General features: G+C 49.8%; 3 protein-coding genes across 5 annotated transcripts; 1 reads left to right on the top strand and 2 right to left on the bottom strand.

The window, feature by feature from the left end:
- The first annotated feature begins 270 nt into the window (after positions 1-270).
- Positions 271-10,676, top strand: LOC121596048. Its single transcript, XM_041920639.1, has 6 exons — positions 271-432; positions 1,789-2,838; positions 7,069-7,200; positions 7,276-7,484; positions 7,559-7,892; positions 7,963-10,676. The coding sequence occupies exons 1-6, from the start codon at positions 342-344 to the stop codon at positions 10,080-10,082; spliced, it is 3,936 nt and encodes a 1,311-aa protein (XP_041776573.1). The 5' UTR covers positions 271-341; the 3' UTR covers positions 10,083-10,676.
- LOC121596049 lies at positions 10,402-11,880 on the bottom strand. The gene is made up of 3 exons (XM_041920640.1): positions 11,235-11,880; positions 10,998-11,160; positions 10,402-10,543 (listed from the first exon to the last, which is right to left on the bottom strand). The coding sequence occupies exons 1-3, from the start codon at positions 11,710-11,712 to the stop codon at positions 10,510-10,512; spliced, it is 675 nt and encodes a 224-aa protein (XP_041776574.1). The 5' UTR covers positions 11,713-11,880; the 3' UTR covers positions 10,402-10,509.
- A 1,031-nt stretch (positions 11,881-12,911) lies between these two features.
- On the bottom strand, positions 12,912-17,225 carry LOC121597223 (UV radiation resistance-associated gene protein). 3 transcript variants are annotated; one of them, XM_041922826.1, is made up of 6 exons: positions 16,861-17,225; positions 14,412-16,058; positions 14,195-14,346; positions 14,025-14,099; positions 13,613-13,945; positions 12,912-13,533 (listed from the first exon to the last, which is right to left on the bottom strand). In XM_041922826.1, exons 2-6 carry the CDS (start codon positions 16,053-16,055, stop codon positions 13,272-13,274), a joined length of 2,466 nt encoding a protein of 821 aa, XP_041778760.1. In that variant the 5' UTR covers positions 16,056-16,058; positions 16,861-17,225; the 3' UTR covers positions 12,912-13,271. The 3 variants fall into 3 exon arrangements, with proteins under 3 accessions (XP_041778760.1, XP_041778761.1, XP_041778762.1); XM_041922827.1 differs by lacking the exon at positions 16,861-17,225 and adding an exon at positions 16,320-16,451; XM_041922828.1 differs by lacking the exon at positions 16,861-17,225 and adding an exon at positions 16,167-16,295.
- Positions 17,226-20,130: the final 2,905 nt, after the last annotated feature.

Raw genomic sequence — 20,130 nt, 5'->3', positions numbered from 1 at the left:
AATTAACCACCTAAATCCGACTAAACACAACCCACTAAAAAATCGGGGCCACCCTTTCCGTCCGACGCCTCCGCGAGCCTGCACACTCACACACGTACACGGCGCAGTGATGGGGCACGGCAGGGAGGAAAAACGATGCGCTCGATCGACGGTCCGTGCGCGCGTGAATAAATTTGCAAACGAAAGCAAAACAAGAAGCTTTCCGGACCGTTTTGGGCTTCATCGCCAGGCATCGGTTCGGGAAGGGTCTACGGTCAGTCAGTTGCGCTGGTGAGTTCGTGGTGTGTACAGTGTGTGGTGTTGTGTCCAAGGCGCCCAGCCCAGCGCCCGCTTAAGCGACCATGCCCGTGTTACTGTTGGTGAATCTTGAATCAAAGCAAAAGAAGCAGCATGCGTCCTTCTTCAAGGCCGTCGCAACCGGTGATACAAAGTGTGAGGAAACAATAAATAGTTCATGTACTTTGATGTAGTTGATAAATGCAAGTGTTTAGGCTTACATGATAAACTCCACAAGCTCCAATTGTCCGTACTCTGTGACTCTGTATCTAAGATATGACTACAAAAAAGATAAAAAAAAACTCAAGCAACCCTAGAACTCCCGGCTTTGCTGAGCACAAAAATATCGTTCCAACGATAAGTGAATTTCGCCCCTTCTGTGGCAGCCTCCCATACACACACACACACTCTTCAATGCCCAACCAGACCGGTGAAAATGGCAAACATAAAACGTGACGGCTCAATTCCATCGCATAACCGCCGACAGCGCCTAATTGGGGATTGAATTATTTTCTAGTTTTACTTCCATCCTCGGGGGAGCAATGCAGCATCTCCAGCAAGAGGAGAGGTAGAGAGTGCATCTAAAAATAGGGCCCTCTGGGGTCCGTTTTGGTTTCAGATTCACTTCACGGTTGCGCTTTTTTGCGCAAGGCGTGTTCTGTCGTTGCGTGGGTTTGGCCCACCGAAGGCGAAATATGACACTGATGCAAACACAGCCAGTTCCACAGTTCTTTGGTGCAGTATCTCACCATTTCGATCACTTTCTCTGGGGAGAGTAGGGGGGCGTTGAGCGAATTTGCGCAAATCTTAGAATCAAAATCACACTCCGGCGTGATCGTTCCATGCGGAACCAAACCAAGCAATTGTATAGGGTGTGGCGTGAATATATTTTAATAAATTTCAAACAATTTATTACACACCACCAGGCCGATGGCCAGAGGGCACATTTGGTCCTTGCTGGAAAACAGGTCGGACCAACTAATGCACAGCTCGCTGGTTGCTCTAGTGGCGGAGAGTGCACGAGTTTGGTTTCGTTTTACTTTCTTTTGTTTGGGTGTTTGGAATAGAGTCATTTGTGAAAGTTGAGAGGGCACCAATGCAAGGAACAGCAAGACAGAAACTGTTCCTGTTTGCTATTCAAGTTGTATATATTCGAGAGCAATGTTTTATATTTTAGTAGGTTAGTTAGCAAAAAGCAAAGGAAATATTTTAAACATTTTATGTAACTCACTTACAACAACTCAAAGCATCTTTTTAACCTGAAACCCGTTCGCTCCTCCTTAGGAGGAACTCCTTAAACTCTGGTCCATTGAATTTAGTTCTCCATTGAACTCTTGTCCACCGAATGCGCCATAGTGCCCCGCCCGGGGGTCGAAGAAAGTGCAGGAAATAGATAAAGGAGACAGAACTTATTAATGTTTTTCCACCCGTGACGGCGTGGCAAATGGTGTAAACGTGAGTGTATTAACGATTTTCCATTCTCTTCTACTCGTGCCCTCTCTCCCCATGCAGTACTGATCATGACCGACGCACTCAAGATGACCGACATGCAGCAGCGCGCCAGCATCGAGTACGAGCGGCAGCGCCACCTGGCGAACTGGCTGATCGAGTCGAGCCCGCACATGCCCAAACCGACCGCCGCCCAGCAGAAGCAACTCCAGCAGCACCAGGCCCAGCTGCAGCAGCAACAACTCCAGCAGCTGGCGGCCGGCGGTGCCATCACCAGCAAGCAGTCGAAAGCGGCCAGCAAGCTGCTGAAGCAAAACCCCATGTTCCTGCTGGCCAAGATCGGACACAACATGAACCTAGCGGTCGGTGGTGGTGGTGGTGGTGGTGCGGGTGTTGGTGCCGGTACTGGTGGCGCTCCCGCGGGTGGAAATTCGCTCGGCGCCGGATCCACCTTCAACTCGCAAACGAACCTACCGCTGCAGATCCTAGCCCCGGGGAGTGGCCGCGAAGGCAACAAACCGAAGCTGCGACGCTTCAACTCGCACGACACTAGCGCCAACATGTTCTCGGTGGCGGAGTTTGAAAACGCGCGAATGGCACGGCGCAACGAGCTGGAAAATGCGGCCCTGCTCCGGCAGCGCGCCCGCTACAAGCTGAACTCACTGTCCTCTGGGGGTGGTGGTGGAGGCGGAGGAGGAGGCGACTGTTCGACGGGCGAAAGCAAAGGCTCCAAGCTGAGCTCGAGCGAGTCCACCACGGAGCCACTGTTTGCGGAACAGTTTCTCGAGCGCTTCTCGCTGCCGCGCGTCATCCGGCTGTCGTACACCTCCTCCTCATCGTCGTCGTCCGTCTCGCCGGCAGCGGGCAGTGGCCATCAGGGCGACCAGACGATGACGTCGTCCAGTTCGGCCGAATCGAGCAGCACGGCGGAGCGGCCGACCAGCGGCTCGAAGGGCAAGGGCAAGAAGGGAAAGGCAGGACAGGGCGGCCCGATCGGCGGCGATCTGTTTCTGCTGTACCGGTACATGCGCGGCTATCGAAGTTACCACGTCTTCAACACGAAGGCGGGCACCAGCCGGAAAAAGGGCTACAAGATACCGCACGATTTTCCCGGTAAGTCACTACGCAGCGTTAAGAATGTCTTTCGGGAGTTTTGGGTGTCAATTACAGGCGAGCGCGGATTGAGCTTTAATGCGCACTGTGATGTGCTCTTAACCTTAAATGTTAATGTGATGTGCTGTTCGGGAGAAAGTTGGCGCCGCTGTCCGCTTCAATCAACTTAATTGAGTTTAAGTGTTTCAACAACCACAAAAAAGGAATTTCCTCCATAAGTCGTTGGTCACGCTAAATAGTTTTAACTGCTCGTATGATAATTTGTTGCACGATCGGACGACAAAGACGATCCGCTTCAAAAGGGCCGCAAAGTCTGTGTATTTGGGTCCGTTTTTTTGGAAATTTTGTGTCTTTACTAAAGTATTGCAATTTGAATTACGAAAAGACGCTCTATTCCTCTCGTTTTCTCATTCAAAGTGAAAACAACCACTCTTCTCTCTCCTCAAACGCTCCCAGCTGATTAACGCAAGCGATCTATCATGCTGCCATTCTTCGCACCTTTTTTTTGCACGCGAACGCACCGGTCGGGATACACACAAACCCCAAAACGTCCCCTCCCAATACCCACCCACACAGACACCCTAAAAAAGCTCCACGCGCGAGCTTCCGACGCGTAACCTGGCAAATGGTTTCGTTCGCGCAATAATTTTCTACGCTTCGCGCTACAGTTCCCGTCCGCCCGGCCGGAGCGCACCACACGCCGGCGTCGATAGCATTTGCATAATTCCGCTTGAAAGCGGAGGAAGAGAAGGAAAGGGGCAGCAGAAACGGTGAGAGGGCTCCAGGCATGTGGGTGTTTGTTGCTGGCTTTGCCTTTTCTTCTGCAAGATTGGCAATGAAAATTACATTATTTCACCGACCGCCCGTTGAGGGTGGCAAACAATTGCCTCCGCCTTCCTCTCTCTTTCTCTCTCGGCGATGCACAATCGAAGGAAGAGGAGGGGCTGGTGGGATGGTGCAATGGAACGCAAACTCGAACGATAGATACCAATCATGCTAATATGCGCACAACACTCTCCCAACACTATCGCCCCGTACCAATCAATCTGTGTGCATGGCTTTCCTTTGGCCGTGGGTTTTCTTTTCAACGAGAGGGGGTTGGGCTTGCTGATTCATCTCTTCCAAGCGCAACAGCAAACTCACCCCGCCCCCCTTCCCCTCCTACCAGCAATGCCACAGAGAAGATCACGTGTAAAGAATGTGTTCTAAAACAGCATGCGTAGGCAAATAATATTGGGAGAGGTAAAAAAGCGAACCACCAAACATGCACCCTCCCACACAATCCCTCCTACCGTGTGACGATGCATTTTTAATTGAATGCAAACAGAGGGAGAGCAGATGAGAAAAAGAGAGGGGGGGGGGGGGGCAGCACGAATGGAAGAGGGAAAATTGCATACCACGCTGCTTCTTTTTCTGCTGCGTGTGTGATACCGTTGCGTTGTGCACCATCACTTAGATTGCCTTTGCGCGCTCTGGCTTGTGTGGCGGCTTCGCTTTCCTTTCCTGTCTTTGCGCCTTATTGTTAGCTCGGTGCCGTTTGACGCCGCGGCAGGATGGTGGGCAAAAGTGCAACGTCAAACACTCTATCGTTAGCATTGCGCATTATCGCCTCGCGCATCGCCTCCGATACGTTGCGTTGCTAGGCTAGATCCACCTGCTGTGCCAAGCAGCAAGCGGCGCTCCAAAAAGTGCAGAAAATACAGATCAGCAAACGCAACAAGGTGGGCTCGGGTGGGGAAGACAAGGGAGGTTGGTGGTTGGACGAACTGTATCAGAATAGAATCTGTGGCTGGGGCTGAGGCCGTGTCATCATTAATCAAACATGGCGGCACCGGTTGCCTAGCAACAGCAGCGTGCTGCATCGGCTGCAGTAATCTGCATGTGTTGCTGTCAGGGGGAGTAGGGAAGCTTTGTGTGTGGATCGTTGTCAAACGTTTGCGATCTTGCATCTCGTTGAGGATTCTTTTTTTTTATACCCAACTCTTCCCGGGTCGTTAAAGCGTATTGTGTGTCTCAACACCCTCCCAAGAACCATCGAGGTGATTATCTTTTTTTAGAATTTTAATTGGAATTCAAAGGCCGCCTTTCTGCTCCGCTTACAATCCAAAGGCTGCTCGGCCCCTGGTAAAGGTATAAAATTAGGGAGGAATGCGTCATCGCAGCTACTAACAGCAAACAATGCACACCACCGACCGATGCGTCGTCTCATTGAGCAACGTACAAACCCGCATTTTAACAACAAACAGCGGATATGAACTTGAACCTCGGGACAGGGGGGGAGAAGGTGCTTGTGTTTGATCGGTTTCGGTTCCTTAGCTCACACCATTGCACTGCACACAATGCACAGCAGAAAATGCAGTTTCATATTCAAGGGCATGTGGTGTGTGTGTGCGCCTTGTGTAACGCGATTATCGTGATCAATCGATCCCGTTTAATGACACACGATACTCCATTAGTTTTGGGCGACATATGAGGGAAACGGAGAAGAGTAGCAGCAGCAGCAGTAAAGAAGAAGAGCGAATGAGATCACAATCGGTGTTTGGTTTCACATAGCTCCAAACGAAGTGTTTGAGTTAAGCAAGAATGAAGCACTTTTTTTTAATTTCCTGGGACAATTTTAATTTTTTATGAATTATGTTTGATTACATAGACAGAACATACGGTGATATATATTTTGGCATTGCAATAGAATATGCCTCTAATAGATCTGCATTGAATGATAGCATAATTCTGTTACATCGCGAGATTTGAAATCATGACAACTGCTTCGTTCAGTCTTGCTCTTACCAACTGCTCTAAAGAATACACTGAAGATGCCGGTTGATCAAGAGCTAATAAAAATGGCGTTAAAACACTCATCTCATATAACCATTCTCGAGTTGACAACGAAAGTACTACTTACCTTTAAACACAGTACTTTTCCACATGTTCCAGTAAGCTATTAATTTCTGCTCAACAAATCTCCGTATTTTCCCTCAGATTGATGATAGAAAGAAAAATTACGACACTTTCTTCTATTTGTAGTTAGCAAGAAGGTTATAATTTCCACACATCATTAAAAACAGAGCTGCAGTTTAATCGATGCAACAGGCATTCCCACGAGAGACCGGACCGTCACATCCCCTTGCCGCAAAAGAGACTTTGTTGTGATGGGAACCCCAACGCCGACCGTTTTGGAATATGCAATGCAGTTTCCCACCGGCTTACTTGCAGCAACGGTTTGCGTTGTTTTTTTGTTTTGTGTTTGTATGAAGACGAACTTTTTTGTAGAACTTCAATCAAAGTCAATTTAAAAAAGCGTGCCTATCTTAATGAAACCCACCCTGAGATATAGTTGGATTAGAAGTTCGTCCACCCACAAGCTGACAGGCGCTTCTTGCGGAGCTTAATAAGCTTACATTACCATTACTGAAAACAAGAGGAGCTATCTCAGGGTCTCTCAGGATAGGCCTCTTTAGGGCGGCAGCAGCACCAAGCAGTCGACAAATCGAACTCGTTTGCTGCTACTGCTAGCAGCGATCCACCGTCCAAATCGGACAACCATTAACCTAATTACTGCTTCTGTCTGACGAGAGGACATCCCACCTCCTACACACACTCAAGGGGAATGATCTTGATCGGCTACCAGAAACGCTCATCAGCGTGCGCTGCCTCTGACAGAGACCATTTGTTTGCATGTTAATAGGGTTTAGGTGCTTCTGGTTGGTCCACAAATGCCAGCCAGCCAGCTAGCCAGTAGCAGGCCAGAAAAACCTGTATCGCACACACCCGCCATTTACGCGCTATCCCATGATCTTCCCCGTGATCCCACGATCGAGTTATGCAACGGGGTTTGTCGGTTGGTCCACATCCACATTCTACCGCCGAACAATAATTCAATCGAGAAAACAATTGCCTCGGTGCATCATCACAAAAAAAGGGGCAAGAGCAGGGACCTTCGTATGCATTCTTTGTCATTATCTGTCACATTTTAATGACCTCCACGGGTGGATGACGGTCCCTTCTCGCTTCTCCCCTCACCCAGCGTATGCACGCTGATATGCAAATGTCGGAGCTTGGGAACTGTGACCAGTGGTGGCAAACAAAAAGGGAAATAGAAAAGCTATAATCAAGCTAGTCCGGCATGTGGGAACTTTGGGGTAGTACTGGTAGTAGCCCCCTTTTTTCCATAGCTCCATTGACAGTCGTACTTTACGGTTTCTTTGTGTGTTGTGTTTCTTTCCCATCCAGGGTACTTCTCGTTCATCAACGACAAGGGCGCACCGACGGCCACCGTCTACACGACGATCGTGCAGCTGGTGCGGGATCAGGTGTACAAGTTCCTGTCGCTGGACAGCCTTTCCGCCTACACCGAGTCGCACGGTAAGTGACAATTGCAAACAATCCCGCCTCAAGATGTGTGCCTTAACGTTGTTTTTCCTCAACGCTCAAACACAGACAACTTTAGCCACAAAACGCACTACGTGAAGGCGACGGCCAAGGCAGGGCAGGTGTACCGGCTGCTGGCCGTTTTCCAGGACGGCGATCACAAATCGGCCACATCGCCCTCTAGTCACAAGGATGGGTCGGGCGCTGGGAACGGTAACGTCGGGGGGCGCGAGAAGGAACGGGGCAAGTATGCGCAGCTGCTGGATGACAATCGGCAGGTAAGTTATTGTGCGGTTCGCTCGAATTTGGCATGTTCACTTTGACCAATTCGCTTCCTCAAACCCATCTCCAGATCTTCTACGTGTCGCTGTCCGCCAAAGGCAAGTTCTACGAGATCGAACAGCACAGTGCGCCGGTACTGCAGAAGCACGGCAACTTTGGCAATCACCATCCACTGCACAGCCTGAACGGGAACAACACGAGCAGCAGTAGCGCCGGCACGAACGCTGGGAATCAATCCAGCCAGCAGCAGCAACACGCACAGTCGTCGCCCCATCGCAAACCGAAACAGCTGAGCCGGGACTGTGTGCATCGGATCGGGTTCATCATGCAGTCGGATCCGTGCCTGCCGCTCAACCTGAAGCTCATCTCGCCGCAAACAGGGACACACTCCTCCACCGTGCCTGGTAAGTGTGCAGCAGCGTGCTCCGGTTCTGGACGCCCTATTTTTAATGGTCGCTCTTTCTCAAAACACAGAGTACGTGACGATCGCGAAGATCAGCGAGGAGAACTTCCTAATTGCGTGCCCACTGGACGAGCAGCAGCTCACGACGACGCTGACGCTGGCCAAGCTGCACCTGACGCCGCAGATGAAGTTCGCCAAGTGTACGATGGGCTTCGAGAACGAGCAGCACATGTTCCTGAACGCGAACGTGCAGACGGTGCTCAAGTTCTGCCAGTTTAACTGCGACAACTTTCTGCGCATAGTCGACCACGAAACGAACGCGATCGAGCTGCAGCAAATGACGGCCCTTTCGGTCGGGCAGCAGCAGCAGCAGCAGCAATCCCTTACCATGACTTCTAACACAACGACGACGACGACGACGACGACGACCGGTCCAAGTTCGCTTGGATCGTCGAGCAACAGCGGTGGTGGCAAGCAGCACGAATCAAAGAGCGGAGGGTCCGATGTGCTGCGAAGGTTTGGCCGGCTGTTTGGCGGTGGTGGGTCCGGTGGTGGCAGTGATCGCAACGGGTCCGGCCACGAGAAGGAAGATTCCATCATATTTTTAAGTAAAAATGACCTGGAAAGTCTGGAATGTGGGGCCGGCGGAATGGACGACAGGCGAGAGCACCACCATCTGCACCACCAGCACCATTCGCTGCACCAAACCACCAACAACACCGCTGCCCACCAACACCACAGTCTGGTGGTGGACGATCGAACGCTCGGCGGACGGTCGGAAGGGGGCGGAAGCACCCACGAGCCACACTCACTGCCGATGCCGAGCTACCGGAGCGAGAAGATGAAGGTGTTTGCCTCGCCGAGCGGCAAGCCGGCGAAGAGCACGACCGCAGCGACCGCAACATCGTCCTCGAGCAGATGGTTCCGTGGCTTCGGCAGCCGATCGAGTGCGAACGAATCCGTGTCGGCGGACGATGAGTGGGATAAGCGCACGAGTCTCGATCGGTACCGGGACATGTCGAAGCTGATCCAGGAACGGTTCGGTACGCTCGGCATGCTTTCGCTATCGTCACGCGCTGCCAGCACCGATCGGATCAGCAGCGCGTTTGACGATGGTACGATCGTGAGCCAAGACCCGTCATCTTCGGTGGCGAGCGTTGGCGCACGGGAAAAGTGTCTTTCGTTGCAGCACATCGAGCAGAAGTGCAAGCCGGATCTGGTACCGCCCCATCATGCGTCCGGCGGTGCACACGAGGATGAGGACGACGACGCTACCAGCGAGCTGACGGCTTCGGAGCTTGGGGACACCATATTCTTCCCGCTGCGCCACAGCACCAACCAGCAGTCGTTCATGACGCAGAAGCTGTACAACGAGTTTCACGTCAAGACGAAGCAGTACAGCAAATCGTCCTCCAGCATTCAGCAGCTGCTCCATCTCGCCAGCAATGGGCACCGATCGCAATCGAGCAATCAGGGTGACCACCACCTGATGATGTTGTCGGGTGGTGGGAAAAAGAGCGCCCTAAAGAGCCGCTTCCGAAGCAGCGCGAACAACCACGACGAGGTGGTGCTTTCCTTTGAGGACCTTCGCTACATCAACAGCGTTTGTGATGAAGAGGCGCAGGAAGCGGCTGGGAAGGAGAAGCGCCGCACCACCACCACCCCGAAGGCTGTCACGCTACGGGAACCTGCCAGCGGAACCGTCGCCGAGAGGACGCTACTGGACGATTTGCCGTACAGCAGTGTGCGGGATTCGATCGTGCTGCAAGCAGGGGACTCCGATCAGGACAGTTGCTCCGTACCGGCGGAAAGCATTTACGCCGAGATTTGTACCGAACATCCGGGCGTGGGTGCGAGCGATGGCGGTAACAGTCCCTCACCGACACCACCAGCACCACCGAAGCCGAAGAAAACTGTCCAACAGCAGCAGCAGCAGCAGCAGCAGGTGCAACCGCGGCCGGAAAAACGGTTCGTCAGCATACGCATCAATGTGCCGCCGTGCGATAGTGTAGCGGCGGCCGGTTCGGTCAGTCTGAATCCGGCAGGGGCAAGCAATATCAACACCACCACCACCACCACCATCAACACCAGTAACAGTAGTAGCAGCAGCTGCAACAGCAACACAAGCAGCCGCTGCTCGTCGGCCGTTTCTAGTCCGATGGAAGACAACATTTACAACACGATCAAGTAGCGTAGCTGTTGCTGTTGTTGTTGTTTGGAAATGAGACGACGACCAAAGTATTACCGGAATTTGTGATAAAGCCAGAACCCGGGGTTGGAGAATGCCTACGCCAAGGGCGTACACTCCAAGAGCCTGGTAGCGGTGTGGAGTAATGGAAGTAATACCGTTTAGAGGGTGCTCCGGCGTCGTGTACGAAATGAAACAGAACCGAACGCGACGCAAGGGAAGGCAGGTATAATTTAGGGTCGTTTTTAAAACGACGAGAAGGTTTATTCGTTCGGAGGAGGGGAACGCGCTTACCAACTAGGAGAAGAAAAGGACAAAAAACTTATCGTCAAGGGCGTGTGTGTGTGTGTGTAACTGTTTATTAAACGCTAGTGGAATTAATGAGATGATGATGGTCGGGAGCGAATTAGCTTACGTTGTTGCTCCTCCTTTAAGCGCTCGTAGACGTTCGTTCGGCACTCTTTCTATAGGAAATAATCAGAAAACCAGACAAAAAATGGAAGTGAGAAAACTGCTAGGATTAAATCTTTTTCAAACACGCTTGCATAAAAGTGGAATATTAAGAAAAGAAAAAGCCCCAACATGTGTGTGTGTGTCCATAACAACTAACACAAACCCGGAGGAGGAGAAGAAAAAAAAGAATTTAGTGTAGCAACGAAACCACACATGTAAAGAGCGAAACAAACGCACGTTTTTAGTGAATAAGATGTGGATTATTTAACTGTGGCTTTGTGTAGTGGGTTTTCTGTGCGAAAAGCGTGGCCAGCCAAGGGAAGGGAAGGGGATTTTAAACTGCACAACACCTCAATAAAAATGTCTTGAATGTAAGAAAGCAAAATCCGCCGCTCTGCGCTAGAGTTTGTTTTTGTGAAATTTTATCCGAAAAGGGTGGGTAGGGGCTTGGACATAGGTACTTACAACATTTCGTCCAATTTGCGCATCATAAGCCACGCAAAATCAAACTGGGCGTAGTTGTCGAACAGGTCGTCCATCACGCGTTTGAGCAGCTGGAGCAGTACGTTAAACTCGCGCAACAGCAGCCCCTGCTTGAGCTGTATGTGTTCGCCAATATCCAAATCATCTGCAAGAAACGGAACGATAAAGGTTCATTACAATCCTACTAGCTACTATAGGGATGGGGAGTATTAGACTCACACTTCGTTCGGGACAGCAGCTCCGTCTCATCCGCTTCGCTCATCGCTTTGTACGTGCGCATCAGCCGTGTCTCCAGGCCCTGCTTGCTGTTGGAAATCTGTTTCAAATTCGATGCTCGGATCGATTTCACCTTCGGCTTGGCAATATTGTCCTGCATGCGCAACACGGCCAGACGCTGCTGCTGCTGCTGTTCGAACGACACTAGCTGACCGTCCACGTACCGGACCGGGTTCGTGAGTATGGTGTCGAAATCGGGCAGCTCGAACTGGCTCGCAAACTGTTGCTCGCTTTTTGTCGGTGGGTTGGGATTTTTGCGCTTATTGGCGGGTTTGGCCAGTGCCATTTGGTGATCGTTTGCGTACTGGTGCTTTTCGATTACCGCTTCGAGCGAGTCTGTAGGTGTGCCGTTCCGATCGAACAGTTTGTAGCCCATCATCTGGAGGGCAATTTCCGTCAGCTCCGATACGCGCATGTTCATCGTGGCTAGGGTACTGGAAACAGCTAAATCTAATCGTTTGGATTGGTCACGATTGTTCCAACAAGTGAAACATTCAGTTGCACTAGGTACTTGAAAGCAGAGGGAAAACGAGCAGATTTCCGTGCGAGCTACTGGCGCAGTCGTTTGTTTACTTCGCGGAAACTGTCATCTGCATTGTTTACCCGTAGAACAAAAACCGCTATTCGCGAGCTCGCCAGCGCACTCTGGCGAGGTTTTTTGAAAGGTGTTGTGAGGATTTTTGACGTTTCGAACGAGGGTTTTTGAGGGTTTAAGATGACCGCTAAAAAGATCGCGCTGATGTGCGATTGTGTTGGCGGACAAATACGCCCTCATGCACCGGAATATGCATCGACAGAAATCGGGATAGATCGCTAGTACAATTCAATGAAGAACCGGGAATATCACGACAGATTCAAAATTGTTGTTGTTGGTTTTTTTTTGTTGCAATTTGCAATGCCCGCGACACGTGGTCGAAACGAATTTGGTACAAATTTCGCGAACGAAAAAGGCGAGCATGATCGTGGAAATCGAGTGAAGAGTCCTGTTTTGGCCGTCGAGAGATTGTCTTCCGGATTGGACGTAGCATCTCGTAATCTCACGGACACGTTCTAAAAAGCCTTGGTACTTGGATATGGCTTTTGATGTTACCCAGTCTACAGAGACTTGCGCCCCTTGCTACAAATTTTGTCGGCAGCTGCCAAGTTGGGTTTGTTTGAGGCTAATCCGCCACCGACCAATTTGTCACTCTACAGCAAATCCTCCAGAAGTGCCGAGAACACCAGATCCTTACGCACCACCTGTTCATCGACTTTCAGGCGGCCTACAACACGATAGCCCGAAATGAGCTATGGGACATCATGCAGCGCTTCCACTTCCCTGGGAAGTTGATCCGGCTTTTAGCCGGCCACCATGAACGGGATGGAGTACAAGGTGAGAGTATCGAACTTGACGTCGGAATCGTTCGAATCTCACAGGGGTCTGAGGCAAGGTGACGGACTCTTCATCGTCGCTCTGGAAGGTGTCATTCGAAGCGCGGGGCTAGTCAACGACGTCCATGACAATATCCTCCACCGGTCTCTCCAATTTCTTAGCTTCGCGGATGACATCGAAATCATCGGCAGGATAACAGCGAAGGTGTGTGAGGTGTACATACGACTCAAAACAAACGCGAAGCAGCAAGAATCGTATGCTGTCTATTGTGTTTAACTCTTCAAATTTATTTATCTTTTTACTCTCACCAATGATACAGCTTTTGCGAATTTAGAATGCGCCGTCCGTTTATTGCTGTATACACCGTTTGCGTTACCAGTTTCGCTAGTTCTCTATATGATTCCTAAGTCCTTCCGAAAAACAACTAGGGAAAGGGCATAATGTTCCAATAAATATTAAATTAAAACTCAAAACAAAAGGGAAGAAAGGATAACAATATTCTTTTGCTTTTAGTGACAACTTAGTGTTAAAGTTCATGCCCCTTTTCCTGCCACACGTTCGAAGGAGGAGATAATTTTCCGCAATGCCCTATTTTCGTCTGTTGAGTGTTAGAACTTTTTACCCCCGTCAAAATCGCACGGTCGCTGTAATGGGACGCTCTGGGCTAGGATGGGATCGGAAGAGAAGGTGCTGTCCCCACAGCCGCGCCTAGCCGGTACGAGATGGTCCTGCTGCTGCTGGTCGACGGCGCTGGCGCTGCTGCTACTGCTCGACAGCCTTTTTGCTTGCTGCAACGGATGTCTATTAAGCTGGTAGTGCCTTTGCATCTGCTGCCTTCGGTCCGTGTAGTTATCAACCGAGCGGGAAATTCTGTTCGGAAGCGAAACAGTATTAATATCCTCTCAATTGTGGTGCAAATAAATGGCTAACGTGCCCTCCTACTCCTCACCTATTACTAGAGGGGCTGTCACGAAGGAACGATCCACTACTGCTGCTACCGCTACTGCTCCCACCGGCCGTGGACAGCGAAATAAACCCGGGCGATGACGCCCCGAACACGGACGAGGGTAGCATTTGGAACGCTTCCTCAAGATCACGCTTCTGCAGCGGCCCGCCGATGCCGGGGATGGTGAGAATGTCCTGCAGATTAACGAGCGTGGCCCGCGGGTCGCCCCGGCTCAGCGAGAGCTGATGCTTAAGCTGGGAAATGTTCTGATTCAACAGGTACACCCCATACAGCAGTGCGTTCGGCGCTGGTCCCGAGCGACAGTGCAGGGGAAAGCTGCAGAAGGGGGGAAAAGAAACATGTTCAGTTGCGAATAAGCGTTTACCGCACTATTTGCATCGTAAATCACACTCACTCTCGATCCATCGTTGGTAGTAGCTTGATTTGGTCCACTATCTTCGAACGGGAACCGTCATACTTAATGGGATTTCTACAACAGGATGAGAATGCATGATAAATTTGAATTTTAGCTTGTGGTGGTGGCGGTGGTGTTGGTGGTGTGCGCACCGCTACACCGATACGCACCGTAAGGGAATATCTAAAAACGAGGAACACATCATCACAGCGTGGGCAACGAAGCCAAGAGCAACGCTGAGGGCCAGTGCCGGCGTTGCGTCCGTGTACGATTCCGCATTCGGCAATGGTACATCGTTAATGGTGTAGATGCCTTGACTCGTCTGCAATAGTAAAAGAACGGCGTATTATCGAACCTCACCTCACCACACTCCACCGCGAAACTTACCGATTTAATGTAATAAATTTCGTTCAGCCCCTTCAGCAACTGATGGCGCACCATTAGCATCTTTGCGCATACCTCGCGCACGCTGTCCTTCTGGCTAGCGTAAGCCATCTTCTGCTGGTACAGCTGCTCCTTCTCCCGCCCATACGTCCGATAGCGCTCCATCAGTGCGGACTCTCGCTCAATGTTGCTATCACAGGCCACATTCAGCCGATTGCGCAGCTGCTGCATTCCACCGCAAATCCGGTCGCGCTCCTGCTCCAGCAGCCGGCAGCGAAACCGAGCCCGCTCGATGTGCCGCCGTAGCTCCTGGCCGCGAAGCAACACCATCGGATCGATCGGTTCGCGCTCCTGGTACAGCAACCGGCTCAGCTGCTTGCCCATTCCGCCCGTCCGGTGCTGGTTCGCTCCCGTCCGGTACACCAAATGCTTGCTCGCGAACAGCTCCATGTTGAGACAGTAGGCACTCTTCATGCAGATGCGCTCGATGAGCGTTTTCACGCTGTCCGCCTCGTAACGGAGCCTTCGCTGCCGTTCCTGGATTGCCAGCAGCCGCGGTACGTCGTAGCTAGCGCGCACCTCCGGAGGGAGGAATTCCATAACAAGGTAGCGCAGCTTCAAGCTCGTCTCGAACGGTTCCGTCCAGCTGAGCGGTGACGAAGGACTGGTTGATCGTGCGGCATGGGGAAGTACACCACCACTGCTTCCCCCGTTGCTAGCCACCGGTGATACGGACAGCTTGTCGAAGCGACCTTCCACACCGAGCAGAGCGCCACCACCACCGTTTGCGAAGTTCCACTGGTGCGGTGACGTAGAGGAAGGCGTCTGGTAGGAGCCGAGCGGAGCCCCGGACATCGTTACCGGGGAGGAATTATTGCTAGTATCACAGTGTAACACGTTCTCGGCGGTATGTCCGCGGCTACCACCACCACGTCGAGCACCCACACCCGCCCCAACGATTGGAATCGTTGCGGAGGGCGAGAATGGCGACGCCTGGCCAGAGGATGCGTTCGGTTTTGGTACAGTCGGGCCTCCCGCTTCTACGGGCAAGTTCACTACCGGCGGTCTTCGTTCTTCCGGCTCGAGGATACAGGCGGCCGAGGTGAAGTAACCGCCGTGCAGCTGAAACACGAGCGTGTTCGGGCGGAGCCGCTTTTCGTTGCGTCGCGCCAGCGGTACCAGACCGGAAAAATATACGCCCCATGCAAACAGTAACCGGTCGGTCTGCTCGTTCGCTGGTTGCGTCGCCTCCTCTTCATCGTTCCTGGTGGCATCGCTGCTCTCGGGAGGCACTTTCGTTCCGGCGGACTGGTCGGGTCGGGCGGTGTGTTCCCACACCCGCACACACACACTCCGGAGGGAGGATTTGATCGTTGCCAGACAGTCGATTTCCGCCCACAGTACGTTGCAGTGCAGGTCAAGCTTTTCGCTCGTGTAAAACGGGGCGGAGTGAGGCGTCTGGTGAAGCGTAAAGTAAACGGTACATTTCAATCTCTCTGCGCCTGGGTCGCAGACTGGTGGCGTTGAGGTGCTGAGGTTACGCTCCGGTACGGTTATGTTGTGGCCGGAGATCTGCATTAGGCTGCGCAACCGTAGCTGCTGCGTCGATAGTGGACACCAGTCGCGACATCTCGGACGGTCAAACATTTTCTGTGGAAATATGTAATGATACGAGGTCAAATGAATGAAATGCATCAGGCTAGGCACCGTCCCCTGAAAACGTGCTTTATCATAGCAAGCAATCGTACGATACGAAACCGTCACATGCGTTCTGCTATACGCCAAGTGATACGACAAGACTTCATTTCGAAAAAGCGTTCGTGCAAAATGTATACAAACGATTACGACTTTCTTTCTGCTTTGTTCCAAGGCATGGTCCCCGAAGCATAGGGAAACACTTAATATCCATACCGGGACGAATAAAAATCCCCTCGAGAAGCTGCGTTAAGCAATGGAGCGCGTGCTCCTTTCTCTCCACCACAGGCTATCAACATTGCAGCTTTCGTTCCACATTTACTTTCTGCGTTGGTGGGTTTCTGGCCTACTCTGTTCACATAATTAGCTCCGATGATACAGTTTCACCCAGATGCCAGCTTACCTACCCCCTCAACCATACCCCATCGAGAAACATACTTCATTGTTGGCCAAAATCGATTGAGACAAACATGAACCTCCCGATCGATGACCTTACACCGGGTAAAATGGGTAATTTAATTAGGAAGATGAACCGTGTTTGGGTGCACCGTATCGGTATCTATTAGTGTATTCCATATGTTTACCACGCAACATCCGTTTTGCTTCAACGCTTCCAAATTTCTATGCACACTGGCAGTGTTTGGATGCCTGGTCTTATCGCGAGTATTCTTGCACACTTACGCTCAAGGTAGGCTGCTTCTCGACACGCTCGCCTAAAGCTAACCCCTCTGTCTGAGACCCCCTCCCTTTGATTTACCTCATCTTTTCTTGTTTCGCACGATTGGAAAACGTTTTCACGAGGAAACCACTCCACCGATATAGCGTCAATGTAGCCTCAATGCACTTGCTGCTGCTGGTGCCCCTGAAACACGATCCAAATTTCTCTCACTCGTTGTGTTGTCGTTGTGTTCGCCCTTTCACGGGGAAACTTAGTCACACGAATGGTCGAGCGCCACACGGATAGTAGGCAATGCGTTAGTTCCGTGCTACAGCGGAACCATCGTTCGGTGTGTAAATGCTGCCCAACTTTATCGAAACGCGTACTATCATCGATATTTCCACTCTTTTTCCACTCTTTCCGAATCGTTTTCTCGCTTTGTTTGCATCGCAGATTTCACACAGTGGGAGCCGACGGGGTTTAAATCGATTGACAGCTGACAGCCCGGAGGCACCCTGTTGCTCAATGTCAAACAAGAAATAACTATCTTTGAATTGCACGTTATTTTTTTAGTCTAGAAAATTGTGGCTTGAAGCAAAGGTTGTTTTTAGTTTAATAACGCTATCTTTCTTTCTCTAAAGCTTAAAACCATTTTATACCTAACGAATCAACAACTTGCATATGCAGTCCTTATTCTGTTAACCATTTTTACAGAAGTCCCCGGAAGAGATGAGAAATTATGACCGCCAGTGCAGCGAAAACCGTGCGCGCTGCGTTTCGCTGCATAATCTCTTCGATAATTCAAATTCACGTTGGAAATACTGTACCTTTCGGAAATCCGTGATGAAGCACAAGTAATTCTGCCGCAATTTTGTTTCATTATTCATTTATTTATATTTTATTCATTATTATCCAGGTTTTGTGTACTTCTTTTTAAAATAAAACAACTTTTCTGTTCTTTTTTTAACACAATTGTATGATATATCTATTCAACAATATTTATATGTATAGAGCTTAGATTATCAACCTGTTCACAAACAAATCTACAAATATTACAATTGTTATCCTTACGTGGGTTTTTCGCGTGTTTTGCTGAAAGGGGGATGAAGGGGGCGCGCGTTCGTATCCGGGTGTTTTTTTAGTGGACTTATGCATTTTTATTGATGCTCTTTTTCCTGCTAGCACTATACGGTGCAAGTGTTTGTGTGTACCGTTGTCTATTATCATACTTACAATGCTTAATGCTTATGTTTTCTTTTTACCATTCGCCACTTACAGAGTGGTGTCTGTTTCCCTTGTTTCTACTTGATTCGCATATCATTTGTTTTCTTATGCATCCCATATACATATATATATAGATATATACCTATACACATACCGTACATACCGTATATTGCTCTGCATATACATATGTATAAATATGCTCGTACGAACGCGTCCTACACATTTCATTCTTTTCCTACTCTCTGTTCGGGGTGGGTGGTATGTGGGTGTATGAATGTTGTGTGAGTGTTATGAGGTGTATTTTTGTGAATGTTAACGTTTTTATAACCTGTGCTACGCATAATATAAGCTTCTGTGTCCTTGCAGCAAAGCGGGATGTGCGAGCTTCCGTGGAAATGCACTTACATTCCTCTGCATATGTGTGATCGACCCCTACTGTTTTCCCATTCCAATAACACCCGTTACCCGGCAGCAGAACGTGGTTCTGTGTACGTTCCCGTCCGCCCGTCAAGAGGATGTGTCACTAGTGAATGGTGCGCGCAACGTATATGGCAATGAAAACGATATATTACAGCAACATAAAACTCCAACAAAAAACCAGCGCAAACAACACAGTGTGATCAACCATGGTCACAAGAAGGAGGAAACGGCAGAACATAGTTGTCTGCTTGCTCAGAAAGATAAGGTTATAGGTGTACTGTAGAATGTATAACCCCCTTTTAACTCGCGTTGACTAAAGAGCCCTCTCATCTGCAGATTACTTATATTTATCTCTGTTTTTCTGTTTCACCGTATTCCTTCTTTTTGGTCCTTTCCTACCAGCAGCGTTGCGTATGCTCTCTTCCATACACAGAGAAGTACAACTTTTGTGCCTAATGTTGTTGCACATTCAAGCACATTTCGGAAGGGAAAATCTGGGAAATTCACGCACACACACACACACAGCTAGCTAGCTAAGTTTGGCCTGTTTCAAGAATTAGTGAATTATATCATTCGGAAGAGTTCGAACAAGCAGCTTCCGTCGGAAGAAAAATGAAACATGAAGCCTTCGTCGCCGATGATGCTGATCATGTTCCTAAATGTGTCAGCGCTAAGATCTATAGAGAGCACACTACAATTCGCCATACGTGAGGGTTGATGATGATGCGAATAAAGTCGTTTGACATTGTACAACAAAATGGAGCGGATATTCTTTGTTTCTTTAGTAGCACTGTGGCAGCTGGCACATGCAGCATGATAAGTTCTCCAATCTATGATAGCAATTCTTTCGAATACAACATGAATGCCGAGGCGTGTAAAACCAAACTAATGTGTATGTGCTTCGTATACGATCGAGCAAACATGAGCATGATCGATACGCACATTTAACCAGTCACGCAATGGCTAAACTAAGCAAATAACCTACTCTTATCGTCCTATCGTATCGATTACCTCTTCCACGAGCCAAATACCATCGGAAGCTGAATAGGTATGATGTTTGCTGTAGCTTTCTCTCAGCCAGCATGTGCGCAATATAATCGGGTTTACACTGCAATGGCAGTACACCATGTACTCGTTTCCGACACAACGCCAATGCTTATACGACAACACTAGCACGTTAGCTGCTGTTAGCTTCATCCTGTCGAGTAGTGTAGAGTTATTAACCGTATCAGTGAACGAATGACTTTAGTAGTACGTGTTGTTATGAAGAATTTGCCTGTGTGTGTGTGTGTGTGTGTGTGTGTGTGTGTGTGTGTGTGTGTGTGTGTGTGTGTGTGTGTGTTTGTGTGTGAAGGGGTCTGCTGTGTGCATATTGTTTACTAAACAAACAAAGGAAGGAGGGCTATTGAGAAAAACTCAGTGACCGTCCTTAGAACGGATTACTTTTATCCTCAATATTACTTGTTGCTGTGCACCTATACTTGATAATAAACCTATATATACACAATCAAATTTTAAGCTCTGCAGCATTCCTGCACTCATCATTACAAATATCTCCCTCCTCTTGTTTGTTTTGTTTTATATTAACCCCCTGTTCACTGTAGCGCGCGGCTGTCTAAATCGTCATCATCATACATCCGTACATCTTCAGAATGATCTCTGATCACACTTCTAACGCACTCTAGTTGACTGACTGTCCGACCTGACGATTGGATGCATCGACAA

This window comes from Anopheles merus, chromosome 3R, assembly GCF_017562075.2.
Source record: "Anopheles merus strain MAF chromosome 3R, AmerM5.1, whole genome shotgun sequence".
NCBI lineage: Eukaryota > Metazoa > Arthropoda > Insecta > Diptera > Culicidae > Anopheles > Anopheles merus.
This window is presented reverse-complemented; position numbering and strand designations above follow the sequence as displayed.

What these genes read in the sequence shown, in the direction of transcription:
- LOC121596048 (XM_041920639.1), top strand. Translation starts at nt 342, where the DNA reads ATGCCCGTGTTACTGTTGGTGAATCTTGAATCAAAGCAAAAGAAGCAG. An exon ending in CGCAACCGGTGATACAAAGT is followed by an intron (nt 433 to 1,788) that starts GTGAGGAAACAA and finishes CTCCCCATGCAG; the next exon opens with TACTGATCATGACCGACGCA. An exon ending in GATACCGCACGATTTTCCCG is followed by an intron (nt 2,839 to 7,068) that starts GTAAGTCACTAC and finishes TTTCCCATCCAG; the next exon opens with GGTACTTCTCGTTCATCAAC.
- LOC121596049 (XM_041920640.1), bottom strand. Translation starts at nt 11,712, where the DNA reads ATGAACATGCGCGTATCGGAGCTGACGGAAATTGCCCTCCAGATGATG. An exon ending in GCTGCTGTCCCGAACGAAGT is followed by an intron (nt 11,161 to 11,234) that starts GTGAGTCTAATA and finishes CGTTTCTTGCAG; the next exon opens with ATGATTTGGATATTGGCGAA. An exon ending in CGCAAATTGGACGAAATGTT is followed by an intron (nt 10,544 to 10,997) that starts GTAAGTACCTAT and finishes TATTTCCTATAG; the next exon opens with AAAGAGTGCCGAACGAACGT.
- LOC121597223 (XM_041922826.1), bottom strand. Translation starts at nt 16,055, where the DNA reads ATGTTTGACCGTCCGAGATGTCGCGACTGGTGTCCACTATCGACGCAG. An exon ending in AAATTTATTACATTAAATCG is followed by an intron (nt 14,347 to 14,411) that starts GTAAGTTTCGCG and finishes TTACTATTGCAG; the next exon opens with ACGAGTCAAGGCATCTACAC. An exon ending in CTACCAACGATGGATCGAGA is followed by an intron (nt 13,946 to 14,024) that starts GTGAGTGTGATT and finishes CCCCTTCTGCAG; the next exon opens with CTTTCCCCTGCACTGTCGCT.